Source organism: Canis lupus, chromosome 4, assembly GCF_011100685.1.
Source record: "Canis lupus familiaris isolate Mischka breed German Shepherd chromosome 4, alternate assembly UU_Cfam_GSD_1.0, whole genome shotgun sequence".
NCBI lineage: Eukaryota > Metazoa > Chordata > Mammalia > Carnivora > Canidae > Canis > Canis lupus.
Genome location: NC_049225.1, coordinates 23,419,246 through 23,435,366, shown reverse-complemented (window position 1 = coordinate 23,435,366; position 16,121 = coordinate 23,419,246). Strand labels below are relative to the sequence as shown.

The 16,121-nt window shown below is 54.5% G+C and overlaps 1 protein-coding gene across 5 annotated transcripts in view; it reads right to left on the bottom strand.

Annotated features, from left to right (window-relative positions):
• Positions 1-814: 814 nt before the first annotated feature.
• Positions 815-16,121, bottom strand: part of CHST3 (carbohydrate sulfotransferase 3) — a 34,534-nt gene continuing 19,227 nt past the window's right edge. For 4 of the 5 annotated variants that reach the window (XM_038534270.1, XM_038534269.1, XM_038534271.1 and 1 more), the window contains exons 2-3: positions 8,209-8,433; positions 815-7,009 (exon numbers count right to left, since the gene is read on the bottom strand). In XM_038534270.1, coding sequence (XP_038390198.1) covers positions 5,716-7,009; positions 8,209-8,348 — 1,434 coding nt within the window. In that variant the 5' untranslated portion in view covers positions 8,349-8,433 and the 3' untranslated portion in view covers positions 815-5,715. Of the gene's footprint in view, positions 7,010-8,208; positions 8,467-16,121 lie in introns of all 5 variants that reach the window. The other variant, XM_038534273.1, reaches the window with a different exon arrangement.

The following is a 16,121-nucleotide window of genomic DNA, read 5'->3' as shown; positions in this document are numbered from 1 at the left end:
ATGGCTGCTGCTGTCCTGTCTCCCCTGTGCCCCAAAACCCACAAAGCTTTACCAGCAACGTCTTCTCAGGTTCCAATAAAAAAAAAAAAAAAAAAAAAAAGAGGAACCCTCTTCCTTGGGAGATGCCTATTGTCTCCAGGTGGCTGTTAGGAGACAAAAGGGCCAAAATCTAATTGGCACTACAGTGATGAGTCAGGTCATAACGACTTGAAAGGACCCCATTCCATTTCTTAGCCGAAAGGGTCTTTGACGATCACCTCATGTGGTTTTTGAGATTTTGTTGAAGGCCAAAGGACTTTTAGGTGCCATTTCAACATGTGAAGCAGATCGATATGTAGCTGCTCCAGGCGAGAGGGCATTGCCTGCTTTTTCAGCTGACTTCTGGAACAGCAGTTGTAAGTCGCTGATTACATGCCTCGTTCTCAAGGAAACTAGGGCTCAGAGGAGGGAAGTGACTTGTCCAAGGTCACAGGGCCAGACAGTGGCAAAGCTGGGACTTGTCCCCGGGTCCCCTGACCTCTAGCCAATGCTCCTGTCCCTGCCCTGTAACACCGGGGTATTCATGTCTCAGACCTCATCCTTGCAGCCGGCTCCAAGCACAGTTGCCACCAGCTCTGCCATCTTGGTGACGTAAAAGGATCATCACACCCCCTGCACTTAGCCATGCTTCCCCGAGTCTTTCACTTCTCAGGGCCTTTCCTCTGCCCTGCCTCAGGCTAGAAGCACCCCTTTCCTACTGCTGCTAATTTTGTTTCTTGTTAATTTTTGATGGCTGCTGAGAACGAATGCGAAAGAAAGGCAGAGACACATTGGAGACTTTGCTCGCTGCGTGTTTTCATTTTTAATTAAATAAGTCAAGTAAGCCATCGAGTGATGGTTCACATTCTGTTCCACAAAGCAGACCCTGGCGGGCTCTCTGAAGGGCAGCCCCCTGCGTCTCCAGGAGACGGCCGACCGTAGCCGTGACAAGGACAGCCGGGGCACGTGATGGCAAGGGGGCTGGGAGGCACGTAGCCGAGCACAGCGAGCTGCACGTATGTACACGGCCACACACGGCCGTGAAGGGAGGGTCCCATATCACATGACCATGAACCGTGACACAGGGCCGAGGGCTTGGCAAAAAAATGGAGTTTGTGGGACCCAGGAGGGAGCAGGGGAGCCAGGCACAGGGGGCCTAGAACACACGGACCAGATGGAGACTTCTGGGGTGCCCGATTCACTCCCAATGGTAGAGGAAGCAGGGTATTTCCCCCAATAAAATGCCTGGTCTACATTATGAGCTGGCCCATGGGGATGGCACCGCGTCCATACCCGTGGACACACACAACTGCTCCAGCCTCCAGGCACAGTCACGGAATGATGAAGCACATGAGACCAAAAGATCTCAAAGCTCTTAAGACATCTGAACTTGTCGGTTCTGTTTCATCCTGTTGAGGTAAAGGGCAGCTGCCACTATTCCTGAAGTTGTGGGCAGCAGGGAGCTGATGCGGCTGCATTCAGGAGGTGCCCAAGGAGCCTTCCGCCTCTCATCCGGCTGGACCACGTCCTGGCATCTCCACTAGCAAACCCGCCACCTAGGGTCCCCCGGACTTCAGCCGATGCTCCTTCCGCTTTGCGCAGATCAGCAAGGCCTACTCGGCTTCTGCGGATGCATTTCCCCATGCCCACCCCCTCTTCTTCCTGCCTTGGGAATGCATCCCCTCAAGACCCATCTTTGCTTTCAGCCTCGGGGATGGGACCAGGGGACCAGGGGACCAGGGGACCGCCTCAGGGATGCAGCCATCTGGTCTTCGGCTCCCGTCCTTCATAATCCTTCATAATGAAGGGGCAGGCCCTAGAGTCAATTAAAACAGGTCCATTCCCCCCTAATGTGGGAAAGGTCCACCAGGGCTGGGAGAGACCCTTGGGGTCAGGACCAGACCATCTGATGCTTCCATCTCTGGGCCAAGCGTGCATCTTCTGGGACAGGGATCCCCTGACTTCCTGCTGGAACTTACTCCATCATCAGACAGGGCAGAGGTGGTGGGGAAAGATGCCCTTGTGATGGGTGGGGTAGGCCCTCTGCTCTCAGGGCTCCAGTCAGCTGCTGCCCCTTTACACCAGCCCTGGGCAGAAGCTTCCATCCAGGCTGAGAGTACTGACAGCGAGTAAACTCTTCATTGAACTTTTTTTTCCTATTCATTTACTTATTTATTTTCAAGTGTATGCATCACATAAAGGGACCAAAGGTGAGAATTTGTTCATGTCTCAACCTCAGGAAGAGCTTGGTGATAACCTGCAGTGAGGGGTGGGCAGTAGGTGGGAGGGTGCCACGGAGCTGCGAATCTGCTTCTTTCTTCCTCCCTCTGGGGACTCAAGGACCCTGCTCCCCACCGACTGGTCCCTGAGACCCCCACCCCCAACCTGGCGCCTTATTCCCTCCAAGGTGTACAAAGAAGGCTGGAGGAGAAACCAGGAATAGGAGGCAGTGGTGACAGCCTGTGGGTGTTAAGACACTCCCCTGTCTCACTAAGGTCTGGAATGTTCTGTACTATTTATATAGGCCAGGCTAAAGAGGTCTTCGTCAAGAAAAAGAAAATGAGTAAACACTCATTGCTGAATGGACCTCTTGTTCCGGGGAAGCTGGCAGCCTCAGAGGTAAGGCCTCAACTGCTCCCTGTCTGCAGGCAGGTGGACGCTATGCGGGGGGAAAGCTCCGGTAGAGCCGGCAAGAGCAGAGAAACCTGTGCTGGCCTCGCTGGAAAAGGACGCACTTGCCTTAGCTGGACCCCCTTCCTCAGCCCAGCTGCCTGCTGAAAACCACAAATGCACCCCCACCAGGTTCCCAGAGTCGAAAGTCAGTAGTTGCCCCCACCCTGTCCTTCCCCAAACCCCAAAGGTTCCCAGAGCGCTGCTGAGCCCCAAGGCAACACTCATGCGTGTGGTGTCCTGTCTCAGACACCAGGGCAAAGGGAATACAGCAGAAAGGGCCTTAGAAGTCGCATCTTCAAAGCAACAAGAGAAAACCAAGGTACCTTCTTAAACAATATCCTGGGGCCAGGGCAACCCCCTGCCCTTGGGTTTACTCTTCTCTTGCATTCTGAATCATCTTCGAGAGTCCTCATGTGCATGGCGTGAGTCAACGCTTTCTATCACTGTTTTGTCTTGATTTGGGTACAGCTTTGAGTCCCTGCAAATAATAAGGCATTTTATGTCTCTCCTTTGTCACAAAATAAATAAATTAAGTCAACGTGCAGTGTACAAATTGTCAATGTCCTGAGAAGTCCCAAAGGTCCATTCTCGGCACTGTCCTCTGAGCTCGGAGGTGGATGCCTCGGCCCCAGAGGCAAAGGAAGGAAGAAAGCAGTTTACTGTCCACACCAGGAGGGCCCCAAGAAGAGCCCCAGATGGAGGTGGTTGCCTCTGTCCTGCCCCGGCCCCCACCAACCACAGGTGGGGAACAGTGCAGGGAGCAGGGTGAGGCTGGGGAGGAGCAGCCAGCAGAAACATCTGGGTCTCGCTCTGCCCCGGGGTCAAGTTTGCAGAGCTGGAGTCCCTTTGGACCCCAAATCAGAGCCAGCTCCCTGCACAACTTATTCTGGGGCTGGAAACCCAAGGCTGGAGACCCCCTTGAATGGCTGTAGACCATGGGGATGGAGACCCAGCAACTCCAAATGCAGTGATTATAACAGACCCCACAAATGGCTAAGGTCCCACCCTCTCAAACAGCAGCTTCTGGCCAGGACACACTCCCCATGGCAGCACCAGCTGGACTCAGATCCTCTATTTCCCTTGTGCCCATGTTACTCAAACCGAAACTCAGCCCTCTGGGTTTGACAACAGGACAGATCTGACATAGAAGTTGTCCAGGAAATGAGAAACAGCCCTTGTGAACTTGGGCAGCTCTTCGAGTTCTGAGGTGGACTCACTTCTGCTCCCCAGTTTGGGGACATTTGCTGTTTGGCCATAGGCCCCTGACCCCCCAGGAGATGCATTTGGACCTGGAAGAGATGTTCAAATCAGGCCTCATCTCGGGGAGAGGGTGAGAGCTGATTTATGTTGCTTCTGGATAGACAGCAAAGAACCCTGGTGGTTTCTGAGATTCATTCCACATGGGGTTCAAACAGAAAAGCCCGTGGGGCACTGCAGGATGCCAGGTGGCCGCCTAGGCTCTGTTCCTTCTGGGGAAAGCTCTTCCTCCTCCTCCTCTCCCTTCAGCAGGAGCCAGAGTGCTCCCTGCTGGTCCTCCCAGCCCCCTCAAGCCCAGATCACTTCCAAGCATCACTCCTGCAGAAACAAAATCAGAAACATAGCCACAAAACAAGATACCAAACTATAAATAACTTTTTTTTTTTAAAAAGTCCAAATAAAACACCCAGCCTATCCCAAGTTGAGCAACACTCTTCCCAGAGCCCTGAAAGCTGGAATTCCAGACACTAACCATGTAACCATGGTGACCAACCAGGGGCTGACCTCTGTCCCCCGTCTTCTCAGGGGAGGGGGTACCCTGATGTGACTTCTCCCCCAAGAGCACTCTGCATTCTCTCCTAGGCCCGGCCCCACACAAGGCCTGACTGGAAATGGCAGGACTCAGGAGCTGCTTTTTGGCTCCAGTCAGGCCCGAGGCAGCCTTCAAACATGGACAGGCTCTCAGGGAGCCAGCCCAGCTGGGACGGGGCATTTGGGCCGCAGTCACGTGAGAGTTGGCCCACCATTTCAAAACATCCTGCCTGCCAGCAGGGAGGACGTGAATGGGCCGGAGGAGGTAGCCAGGAGAAACCAAGGCAGGCGGGGGCCACAGACTCGGCCGTTTTGTATCTACCGTTCAGTCCCAAATCTGGTCGGAATGGGGTCATGGCCTGGGACCATGTTTCCTTCCCCATCCCCAAATGATTCTAAAAATGTAATTAAAGCCTCCTCTTTGGGTGTGTGATTGTTAAACCCTGTGGGCCTAAAGCAACAAGGAAGACTGTGGATGTGTATATGTGGATTTGCGTTTCTACGGTTTTGTGTGTTTGTGTGTGTGTGTGTGTGTGTGTGTGTGTGGTGTACGTAGAGGCACTGTCTTTACCCATGTAGGTGTGTTTCGTAGCTCTGTGCAGGGCTGATTTCATCAGTAACCAGCATGGCTATTTCATTTATGAAAATACTGAATCACTCTTGGTTGAAAAGCCTCAACTGCCATCCTCGGACGTTCTGGGCCATTCCGGTCCCTCCCCAGGGATCCGTGCAGATGGCACACTGGATTGTGTAGAAATCCAGAAACTGAGTACAGCAGGAAGCCTGTGACCGGTCGGTGCCCACAGTCCCTTCTGGTTAAGCCTCGGACTCTGGCCCACAGGGTCCGCAGGCATTTATGCCTGTTTTGTGTATGTGCGTGTGTGAGAGAGAGACAGAGACAGAGACAGAGACAGAGACAGAGAGAAAAAGGCTTGTCAACAGTTCTGGGCCCGTGTGGGCCTGCGAGGGCCTGCCCGGGAGGCCGCGGCCCCTTAGGCCCGGGTCTGGCGGTCCTCGCCGGACAGGCAGCGGCTCGCTCTCGGGGAGACCCCAGCCCCAAGGCTGCGGTGGGAGAGCTAGCTGGCGGAGGGGGCGCCTACTGCTGCGGCGGGGGGACGGCCTGGCCCGCGGGAGAGGCCGCCGGCCGGGCGCCCCCCACCCTCTCTGCGGGAGCCACCGTCTCAGGGGCGGCCGGGGCGCGAGCAAGGCAGGTGGGCCTTTGACGAGGAGGGCGGCCTACGTGACCCAGAAGGTTCCCCGCTCCTCCAGCAGGCTGACGGAGCGGTTGGCCAGGGCGGCGGCGTCCCGCGCCAGCCGGTAGCCGAAGAGGCGCATGGCGGGCCCGCAGGCGGCCTGCACCACCTGCGCCAGCTTGAAGGGCATGCCGAAGCGCCACTTCTCGAACTGCTCCGAGGAGTTCTTCTGCGTGGAGTAGATGCCGCTGGCGTCCTGGGCCGCCTGCGTGTTCCTGCGGATCCAGTCCTCCACCTGCGCCGTGAGCGGGATGCCGGCGAAGCGGTACATCTCGCGCGCCTTCTGCAGCGGCCAGCGCGCCACGTCCTCGTAGCGCACCAGCATGTAGCGGCCGCGCAGCCAGGCGGGCTGCCGCAGGCCCAGCTCGGCCGACAGCCGGATGCTCTCGCAGTTGCCCCGCAGCCGCTGCACCTCCTCCTCGCCCAGGCGCGCCTGGCCCTCGGCCAGCCACTTCTTCCAGCCCTCGTACTTGCCGGCGAAGGCCACCATGCGGGAGGCCAGCACGGCGCGCGGGTCCCGCACCAGCTGGATGACGCGCAGGTCCAGCCGCGGGTCCTCGGCCAGCGGCTGCAGGAACTCCAGCTGCCGGATGCGCACGGCCTTGAGCGCCATGTGGTCCTTGCGGCGGCAGGCCTCGGCGGCCAGCGTCACGTTGAGCGGCCCGCAGCGGCGGTTCTTGCAGTGGTACTTCTCGAAGACCTTCTTGACGAAGGGCGTGCACACGGGCTCCTCGCACAGCGAGCGGCTGGAGCCGCGGCGGAACATGAACTGGGTCAGGTGGTCCTCGGGCAGCGGGCTGATGAAGTGCTCCAGCACGTACAGGTCGCACAGGAACAGCTGCTTGAGCACGTCGCGGTAGACCAGGGCCGCGCCCGCCGCGTTGGCGCCTCCGGGCTCGAAGGTCACGGTGCGCTCGATGTGCCACAGCGGCTCGAAGAGGTAGAAGATGTTGCCCTGCTGGTTGAAGAACTCGCCCACGAACGAGGAGCCGGTGCGCGTGGTGGCCATGAGGAGCACGTGGCGCCGCGGCCGGGCCTCGGTGGGCCGGGGTGGCCCCCCTTCCCGGGCCGCGGCCTCCAGCCCGGCCTCGGCCTCCCCGGCGGGCTCTACGCCCAGCTGCAGACTCAGGTTCCGCAGGCGGCCCTGCAGCTGGGTGAAGGCTGAATCCAGCTCGCTCAGGGACAGGAGGGACGCGTTGTCCGCCAAGATCAGGGCCGGGTCGGTGCTGTTGGCGTCCACCAGGGGTTGTGGGATCTGCTTCAGCTTGTCTGACACCCTAGGGGCGAAAGAAGGGAAATCGGGGTCAGCGAGCTACCGGAGGCGCCATCCCTTGTGCAACCCGAAGCATCCTCCCGGGGCCATCACCCCAGGCCTCCCTTAGCTGGGTTTCCCTGGAAGCCGACTTTGGAGCAAGGATTTGAGTTTAGCCGGGACATGATCACGGGGAGAACTGGTAGAGAGGTAGGAGGTGAGGTGGGGAGAAAAAGAGGTCTGTAAAGGGTGAGCAGGTGTCCCTGTGGGCAAACCAACCCCACAGGGGCACACCTGAGGATTGTCTCACTCAAGGGTGTGAAGCTCCAGCTGGTCTTAGCTAAGGGCTGCTCCCAGAGGTATCCCTAGCTTACCCGTGTGCGGGGAGACAGAAAGCTCTCTGGCAGAGAGCTGCAGGGGCTGGCAGTAGGACCCTGTGGGCCCCAACTGGAACAGTCCATGCTGAGGAACCCAGGTGGGGCGGTGGCACAGTGCCTGCTACACAGGCCATCCCTGGCGGCTGCTTTCTTGGAAGGTGTTGTGCTGGGAGAGCAGGTCTAGAAATCTTTTTGTGTCTAGCAGGCTCTCCAGCAGAACCACTGCACAAGGTGGAATGCCACCTCCAGGGGGTGGCATTCCTAGTGTAGTCGAGGTGAGTGCACAGCCCCAGAATTTAGCAGTATACAACCTGGACGGCTGCACATGGCAGCCCTGCCCATCAGGGTTTGTGTACCAGGACCCCGCCTTTCCATGGGCTCGCCCTCAACCATGGCCTCGGGCTGGTTATGGATTGTTAATGTGAGGCATCATCCTAGCCAGGAAGTAAATGAATAATAATAGTCATGGTCAGCAAGTATTAGATGCCAACTGCCTGCCAGGCACTGAGGTAAATGTTTTACATGTCCTGATTTAATCTTTATAAGGAAAGCCCCATCGTTAACCGGATTTTACAGAACTTAGGACACAGAAGAGTGAATTTGTTCAAGCTGTCACAGCTAGAAAGAGCCAGAATAAGGATTCCAACCCAGGCTGCCTGAGTCCAGAGCCCAAGTGTTATCCCTATGTAGTCCTGAAGACCTGTGCAGGCCCACTGCCCGGGCACAGGAGGGGCCTGATGATTACTGGTTGAAGGACTGCCTTTGTAGGTCCACGAAGAGCCCTATAGCTACCTCTCTCCCCATCCGCCCCTCCCTGATAAGGAAGACTTGTGCTTGTATCCCTCACCTTGATATGATTTTATTTTCCTTTTCAATGAAGACAAAAACCACCACCACAAAAGCCAGGAAAAGGGCATATTTGCTCCTCATTCTCAGGCTGTGCAGAAAGTCCCGGCAGTCCTGGGGAAAAGCGAGTCCTTTCTCCATGGGGAAGGGTGGGGCGGTGGGCACTCAGCTCAGGAGCATCACTCAGGGCCTGGCTGGTCGTCTTCAGGTGGGGGACACCCTTGTCCTGTGAAGAGACCGGTGGTCAGGACACCCCTGTCTGGAGATGAGGAATGAAGATGAGTTTTTCCACCCAACTTACAAGGGTTGTGGCCCTGATTAGGCAGCCAGAAACCCAGACCCACTCTCCCAGTGGAAGAGAGGTGAGATCAGATCATTCCAAATGCCAATCAGCCCTATGATTCATTCATCCCACTTCCATCAATTTATCCTTTGACCTCACACGTAACTCAAGGGCAAGTACGCAGTAAGAATGTTCCTTGCACTATAAATGTCTGCATTTGCAAAAGACTACAAATACCTAAATAAAAAATGATGGAGATGGCCCTATGAGTGCTGATGCGAATAACCTAATACATATACTAGATCCTTCACTCGGTCCCTTCCAAAATCCCTTACATGGCCCTCGCGTCTCAGCCTCCTGGAGCAGCCTCCCGGTGGCTAGGTTAGGGCTCCCCCGTGCCCACCACCACGCAAAGACTCCTATTAGCACCTGAGACTGTCATAATGTGAGCCCACTTGTAGCGATTTGTTCAACACTGATCATCCCTCTGTGGAGTTCAGGGAGTTTGTCCAGGACCCTCATTATCCTTTAGCACTGGGCTGGGCACACAGGAGACACCTGAGCACGGTCACCACATAGCAGAATGGATAAAGGAATAAATGACCCTCAATGGAAGATGCATACAATTTTAAAAGCTGGGGCAAATACAGCACGGCCTGATGGTGCCCATTTCCTGCATTCCTCCTCACCATCACACACACCCCTGTCCTGCATCATGAGCCCCAGATTCCAGCACAACACCCACCCCCCGCCCCCCATTGAAAAATCTATCCCTTTTCCGTAAGGACCTTCATCCACGGGTTACTATTTGCTCCAAGTGTGGAGAAGTCTCATGACCTGGTGCAGGGCACCCAGGATCATCTCTCCTTCTGGAAAAGATGGATATTCCCACAGAAAGCAGCTGACGTCAACATGGGGGAGCAGGAGGGCAGGAAGGTAGGTCCCATGACTGCACCTGCATCACACAATGGAAGTGGCCAGAGGGACAGTCAGAGCATGTCCTTTGGGGAAGGCAGGGGGGTGGGGGCTCTGCAACGCAAGGAGGCAGATGTGTAGCCTGGTAGCTGATGGCAGCACCCAGCTGTGCGGGGCAGAGGGGTGGCGAGATGTCCTGAGTGTGGGTGACTGGAGAGGGGCTCAGGAGGGAAGAGGCCTGCAGGGCCAGCTCCAGGGCAACTGGAATATTCCTGTCCCTTCCTAATTCTCCTGGGCCTTTCCCCACACACTCACTAAACAACTCCTTTCTGAGCACCCACTCTGTGCCAGCCACTGGTCTAGGCTCTGGGGATACAGCAGTAAACAGGCAGACCTGGTCCTTACCCTCAGGAAGCTTCCATTCTGGTTGGAAAGGCCAACTGGAATTATTTGGGTAGCCAAAATTTATTGAGTGCTTACAGCTCTGTGGCCGGTGCCAAGCTAAGCACTTGATTTGCATTTCCTCATCAGATCCTTACAGTCCTATTAGGTAGCAACTATCCCATTTTATAGATGAGGAAACTGAGGCCGAGGGGTTAAATCACCTGTCCCAGCTTCCTCCAACAGCAGCCTTCATCGCCTCCCCAAGTTCCAGGTCACTCGAGCCTCTCTCTGCTCCCCAGTCACCCCTTCCATAGCACGTATGGTTGGGCTTTCCAGCTGATGGTCTGTCTGTCTTCCCTTCTCAGACTCCGAGTCCCCTGAAGTAGGGACTTGTGTCTGGAACGGCACCCACCATATACCAGCTGCCCGACAAAACACGAGTGAGCAAACCTGTCAAAGCTGGTGCCTGGCAGGCTGTCACATGAATTTGCAGAATGACGGGCAGAGCTAGGTTCCCCATTTAGTCCATGGTGGGGTGCGAGGCCACCCGTCCCTCTGGAAGGGTGAGACCCAACGCTGAGTCTGCAGAGCACCAGGGACTGAAATCCTGACTTTCTTCCCTCTCATCTCTCGGCTGAGAGTTGCCTGTGTCTGACAATATGAGGGAAGCAGAAGGAGCCGGGTCCAAAAGTCCTGGGTTCTAGTCCTCTCTTCCTCTCTATCAGGCTGTCTAACCTTGTATGAGTGACTTAACTTTTCTGGGCCTCAGTTTCTCAACCTGTAGCATATAAAAAAAACCTGTATATAAGGTTGCCATGAGGAATAGTATTTGGGGCACTGTAAGTGTTCATGAAATATGAGAGGGGAGAAGGGGAAGGGGTGGGTGGAGGGAGTTGCCTTGCCCTCGCTGATCTGGCCCTTCTGGGTCTTTGGTAAGATTAGAAGTTCGGCTGTCTTGATGATGAAGCTCCCGTGCCTTCTCCTCCCTTCCCTTGCAAGCACTGTTTCTATTTTTGAGCTGCCACCCCAGTCCCCTAACCGCCCTGAATAATACAGGATTCCTAAGAACCTTCCCGGCCCTAAAAGGAAGAAGCAATGGTGAAAACTCTCTGACACAAAACACAGGGCAGGCTGTTGACTCCTTCGCCCTGTCCCAGCAGGCCACTCCTAGCTTTAGCTCTGGAAGCCCAGACGGTGGTGGGCGGGGAGGTAAGGGAGGTTTAGAGGTCCTGGGGGAATGTGGGAGGTCCTTAGACCCAGGAGGTGCAGAGGGGGCCCCAGGGGCCAGGAAGTCACAGGGTCATGAGGGAGGAAGATGGGGCCAGGATGTGGGGTCACCTGGCAAAGCTCCTGACAGAGGCCCTCTGTAAGAAATGGGTCTGTGAACATCTGTGAACACTAGTCAAACCTTTGTGCTTACCTCCTTTCCAAAACCCATAGTGAACCCTTGCTTAGCTCATGGGAAGCATGAAACATCTTTTCCTTCTCTTGGCAGACGCCGCCTCCCGAGGGAATACTCGATATCTTTTCTCCCCTGACACCCAGCAAGTGATGTGACAGCCAAAGGAAAAGGGGAGACGCCAGCTGAGATCCCATTTCCAGGGCAGCAGGGCCAATGGTGAAGAAGGCCAGAAGCACGGGCCAGCCCAGCTGTGCCTGGATGCAGCAGGGGGTGGGACAGCCCTTGGCCCAGTTAGACCCAGTGCTCGGCTCGGGAGTCCTCCCCGGGAGCCCTTCCCTGACCACCAACCTCACGCCGACCACCTCCCCTCCCCCAGCACTTCCCTTCCCTTCTTAGCATCCTGCTTTATTTCCTTCCTGGCCCGAGATGTACTGGTTTCTTGCCTAATGCAGCCCCTGGCGTGTAGGTCCATGAGAAAGGAGAGCTTCGTCCATCTGTTGCATCCTTGTATTCTGTGCCCAGAATCCCCGTGTCCTACTCTGGGCGTACCAGGCACAGAACAGGTGCCCAGAATACCTGTTGAACGAGTGGACGAATGCCATTTCCAAAGCATTTGGCCCAGCGGGAGTTGCTCGCTCATTCTAAGTCAGTGGGACACACGAAGAAGAAAAAGCAGTTGTCCCCTGGATGAGTGGACGATGTGTGTGCTGTGAGCATGCGCTGTGGGTGTGCGCTCTGAGCATATGCCCTGAGTGTGTACTATAGGGATGTGCCAGGTGTGTACCACAGGCAAATACTGTGCGTGTGTACTATGGGTGCAGCTTCACACTTGGGGCTTCACATCTGTCAGTCTCTGGAATTATCACTGTCAATCTGGGATGTCATTTTGAGGATGAAGAAACTAAGCCTTGGGGCTTTCAGCTCAAGCCCGCACAGCTATGTGCTAGTGACAGGAGGCCAGAAAACCGCCAAGGGTATCCCACATAAATCTTAGTGTGGGAGAACTGAAGAGAAAGTGGGCTGAGCTAAGGCCCCAACTCTAGGCACCAACCTCCCTCTGCTCCTCTCCCCTCGGGGGCCTTTCTGCTTAGGCCTCTCTCCTGCCCAGCGAGGGGGCCCTCACTAGACAACAGTTTTCTACTTGGATGCCTCCCAGTCTGCTCCTGCCTCCCCTAGGGGAAGGTGGGGTTCCGAGTCTGCTGGGAATGGAGCTCTGATAAGGGATGGGCCCTGCCAGACATTGCATCAGGCAGCAAAACTGCACGCCCCTCGCATGCAGAGGCCAAGAGCACCGAGGGGGCTGGGCCTCAGCCGTCAGAGGCTCTGCTCCTCCCTCTGTTCCATCGGAGGAAGAGCCACCCCGAGAAGAGGAGCTGAGAGAGGGCAAGAGGCCAGAAGGGGGGCTCTGGGGTGCAGTGAAGGCCCCTGTGGAAAACTCTAAACCAACATCCCGTGGGCCACAGCCCGGGGGTAGAAGGGAGGTGCCCCACACACGATGCCACCAAAGCCCGTGAGGGGAAACCTCAGGAGGGCTTCCTGGAGTTGCCTCTGAATCCCCCAGAGAGTAGGACAGAGGGCAGGGCAGAGAGGAAGGGCTCCAACGCTGGGCCTGCCCCTGAGGTAGGCCATCTTTGCGTGGGGAATGCAGAAGCCCATCCAGTGGCCTGTCCAAGCTGGGTTCCGTTTCACATAGGTAAGGAGGGCCTGGCAAGGACCAAGGCTCCAGTATCTCAAGCCAAGTGTCTGACAGGAGAGTAAATGCCTAAGGGCTGTTGGATGCACCAGGGAGTGAAGGAAGAAGACAGTGAGGACGTAAATGGATGTCTGGCTGATGCTCCCCTGCGCGGCTTGGGGCTGTCATTCCTCCTCGAGCCTGCTCACAGGCCAGGACTCTAGCTTCCTCTCCCAAGAACAAACCCCTCTAGGACCTCCTTACGGGCCTGCGCCCAGCCCCAGCCAAGACAGAGACAGACGAGAAGCGGCCAAAGTTGAAGGTGCGTCTCACCTCGGCAACAATGGACATCCAAGAACTTGTGAGAAGAAGTGGGCCACAGCCACGAGGTGGGCCACGGACCGGGCTGAGGGCCAGCCTGGTGGGGATGGGGCTGCCACAGACTCTCGGGGCATCAGCTCCGCCTGGGACGGACCCCGGCTGCCCCTCAGCCCTGTTTTGCAGTGTGGGGATGTGGGACAACACACTCTCTGCTCCCATTTGAGAGTTGCTTCATCAGGGCCTGCTCAGCCCCGTGAGCAAAACATCCCGTGTAAACCCTAAAGCCAACAGGCACATGAAATACAGGGCTCCAGAGAACAGTCCCAGGGCCTGCCTGTCAGCAAAGGCACTTCTAACACCTCTCACACTCAGCCTGCAACCCTGGGCTGGGTCGGAGCTGACCCCCACTCTGGGCTTTGTCCAGTCGGGGCCTGCAGTGGAAGCTGGGTCCAGGTTGTCCAAAGAAATGCATCCTGTATACTACTCCCCCTAGATCATGAAAAAAACAAAACATAGCTCTTGTCCTAATCCTGCAGAATGTCGGGACTTGGAAATTTTCTTACCTGCCCTTCCTCATTTTTTATCTATAGAAATTCAGGCTCAGAGAGACTAAAGGATACAAGTGGATGGTGACAAAACTCAAACTACTACACGGGTCTTCTGTCTCCCAGGTTAGTGATGGCCCTGCCCCAGTGTAGCACTCTCACTCTCACAGCTTAGGCCACTTAAGAAGCTTCATTACCGGGATGGCAAATACACGGCACCACACACCACCACTCACGTGTCTTGTGCCTGGAGCAGACATCACTCATCGATGTCCTCTCCATAGCTGCGACTGCATGTGGCCTCATAAACCTTATTGCAGCACCAATCCATTAGAGTTGTCAGGTGAAATAAAACCAATTTGCCCTCCCAACTTTACAGGATCCTCACTGGCTACCAAACAAAATTCCTCACCACCTCTTAGTTTGGCATCCTACAATCTGATGTCACCCCGAAATGCCAGCCCAAACTCCAAGTCTCCTCTTACATAGACCCTCCATTCAAGCACATGTGCCTCATACATCCACCCTCCAAGCCCTTAGCTTAGCCCATAAAGCCCTTTACTGAACAAAACGTTGCAGATTATCATGAATGGTGAAGGTTACTAAGAATAGTTAAGACAAAAATTGGCAAAAAAAAAAAAAAAAAAAAACCCTGCTTTTTTGAAAAGAATTGCAATGGATGCAAAGTTCTTAGAGCCCCACCTTTCTCCCTCACGTGGCTTGTGCTTTCCTGAACTAGAGTGGAGGCAGAGTTACCGAGAGCCTAGGAAATTGCACAGAACCGCTGCCAATCCATTCCATACCACAGCTGGCAAAGATCTTTACACGGCTAATTTTATATTATTACTCACATGCCTTTATATGTTTTTATGAATAAGAGCCAAAACTTAAAAAGTCTCAGGGCTTCCCCACAAAATGTTTTCTGGGTTCTGGCAAAATTTGGGCAAGCCCACTGGAGTGTGTCTTAAGTGTGAACATAAGCTGCTGTGGGTACTACGGCAGAGAAAGGTTGAGGCCAGTTGCCTAAAGAAAGCACATGAGGGCAAATGGAAACGACACATGGGGCCCATTTTTTCACATACCAGATTGAAAGACAACATCTTCTATAATCTACTCTACAGGTAAAGTTATGGAGAAACAATCGGCAAACTGGCAAACACTTGGCGCTCATCAAGCCCCCGCATGCCTCCACCTTCCCCAGCCTGTTGAGGCGTATGACCAGGTTTCACTCAGTGGGATGTAGGTTGGAGCGATGTGAGCCACTTCTAGGCCTGGTCCTTCCGATGATCCTACACATTCCTCAGACCCAGTCTTCTCTTGCTGTGGCAACACTGGAGGCCACATGTTGCAGCTGGCTTAGTCTAGATCCTGAGCTATTGATGGGAGAGCCCCCAAACCTGTGTCAGATGCAGTGCAATAAGCCTTTGTGGGGTGAAGCCACTAAGATCTGGGGGGTGTGTTACTGCAGCATATAGCCTGTTCCGTCCTAACACACGGGATCTTCTGGTAATGCTGATGAGAGCATCCTTTCTGAAGGACAATTTGGCAAAACCATCACCATTTTAAATATGCACACTCTTTGACCCAGGGGTTCCATTTCCAGAAATTAATCCTGCAGATACACCCCCACAGATACGAGGACACACACAATAGTAAACTGTTCATAATTGCAAAAGGCTGAACATAACCCTAATGTCTGTCAACAGGCACAAAAATAAAAACTCAGGACAAAAGAGCTAGTTTGAGGGGCACCTGGGTGGCTCAGTGGTTGAGCGTCTGTCTTTGGAAAAAAAAAAAAAGCCCCCAAACCAGGTAGATAAATGATGGTACACTTACCAGTGCAATCCTCTGTGGTGATTAAAAAGAAAGAGGCAGCTCTGTGTGGACTGATGTGAAATGCCGTTCCAGACATGAGTGATACAAAGTAGGGGCAAATGCAAGGTCTACAAACATCTGTATAAAATCGGGGGTGCACACACACAAACGCTCATTCACAGAATCTCTCTAGAGAGGAAAACAAGAAATTGGCAAGAGTGGTTGCGGGGAACTGGGAAATAGGGGTGGGAACGGGGACCCATTTTTCACATATACCTTCTTGTATCGTTTGAATTTACCATGCTTATTTATTACTCTGTCCATATAAAAGGAAGTGGTTATAGGGGCACCTGGGTGGCTCAGTTTGTTAAGCATTTGACTCTTGGTTTCAGTTCAGATCAAGAGCTTAGGGGTGTGGGATCGAGCCCCACACTGAGCTCCATTCTGAATGTGGATGCTGCTTGGGATTCTCGCTCTGCTCTTCCACCCAGTTCATGTTCTCTCTCTCTCTATAAATAAATCTTTAAAAAAAGGAAGTGGATATAAAATAAGAATAAAAAGAATATATGACATTGTG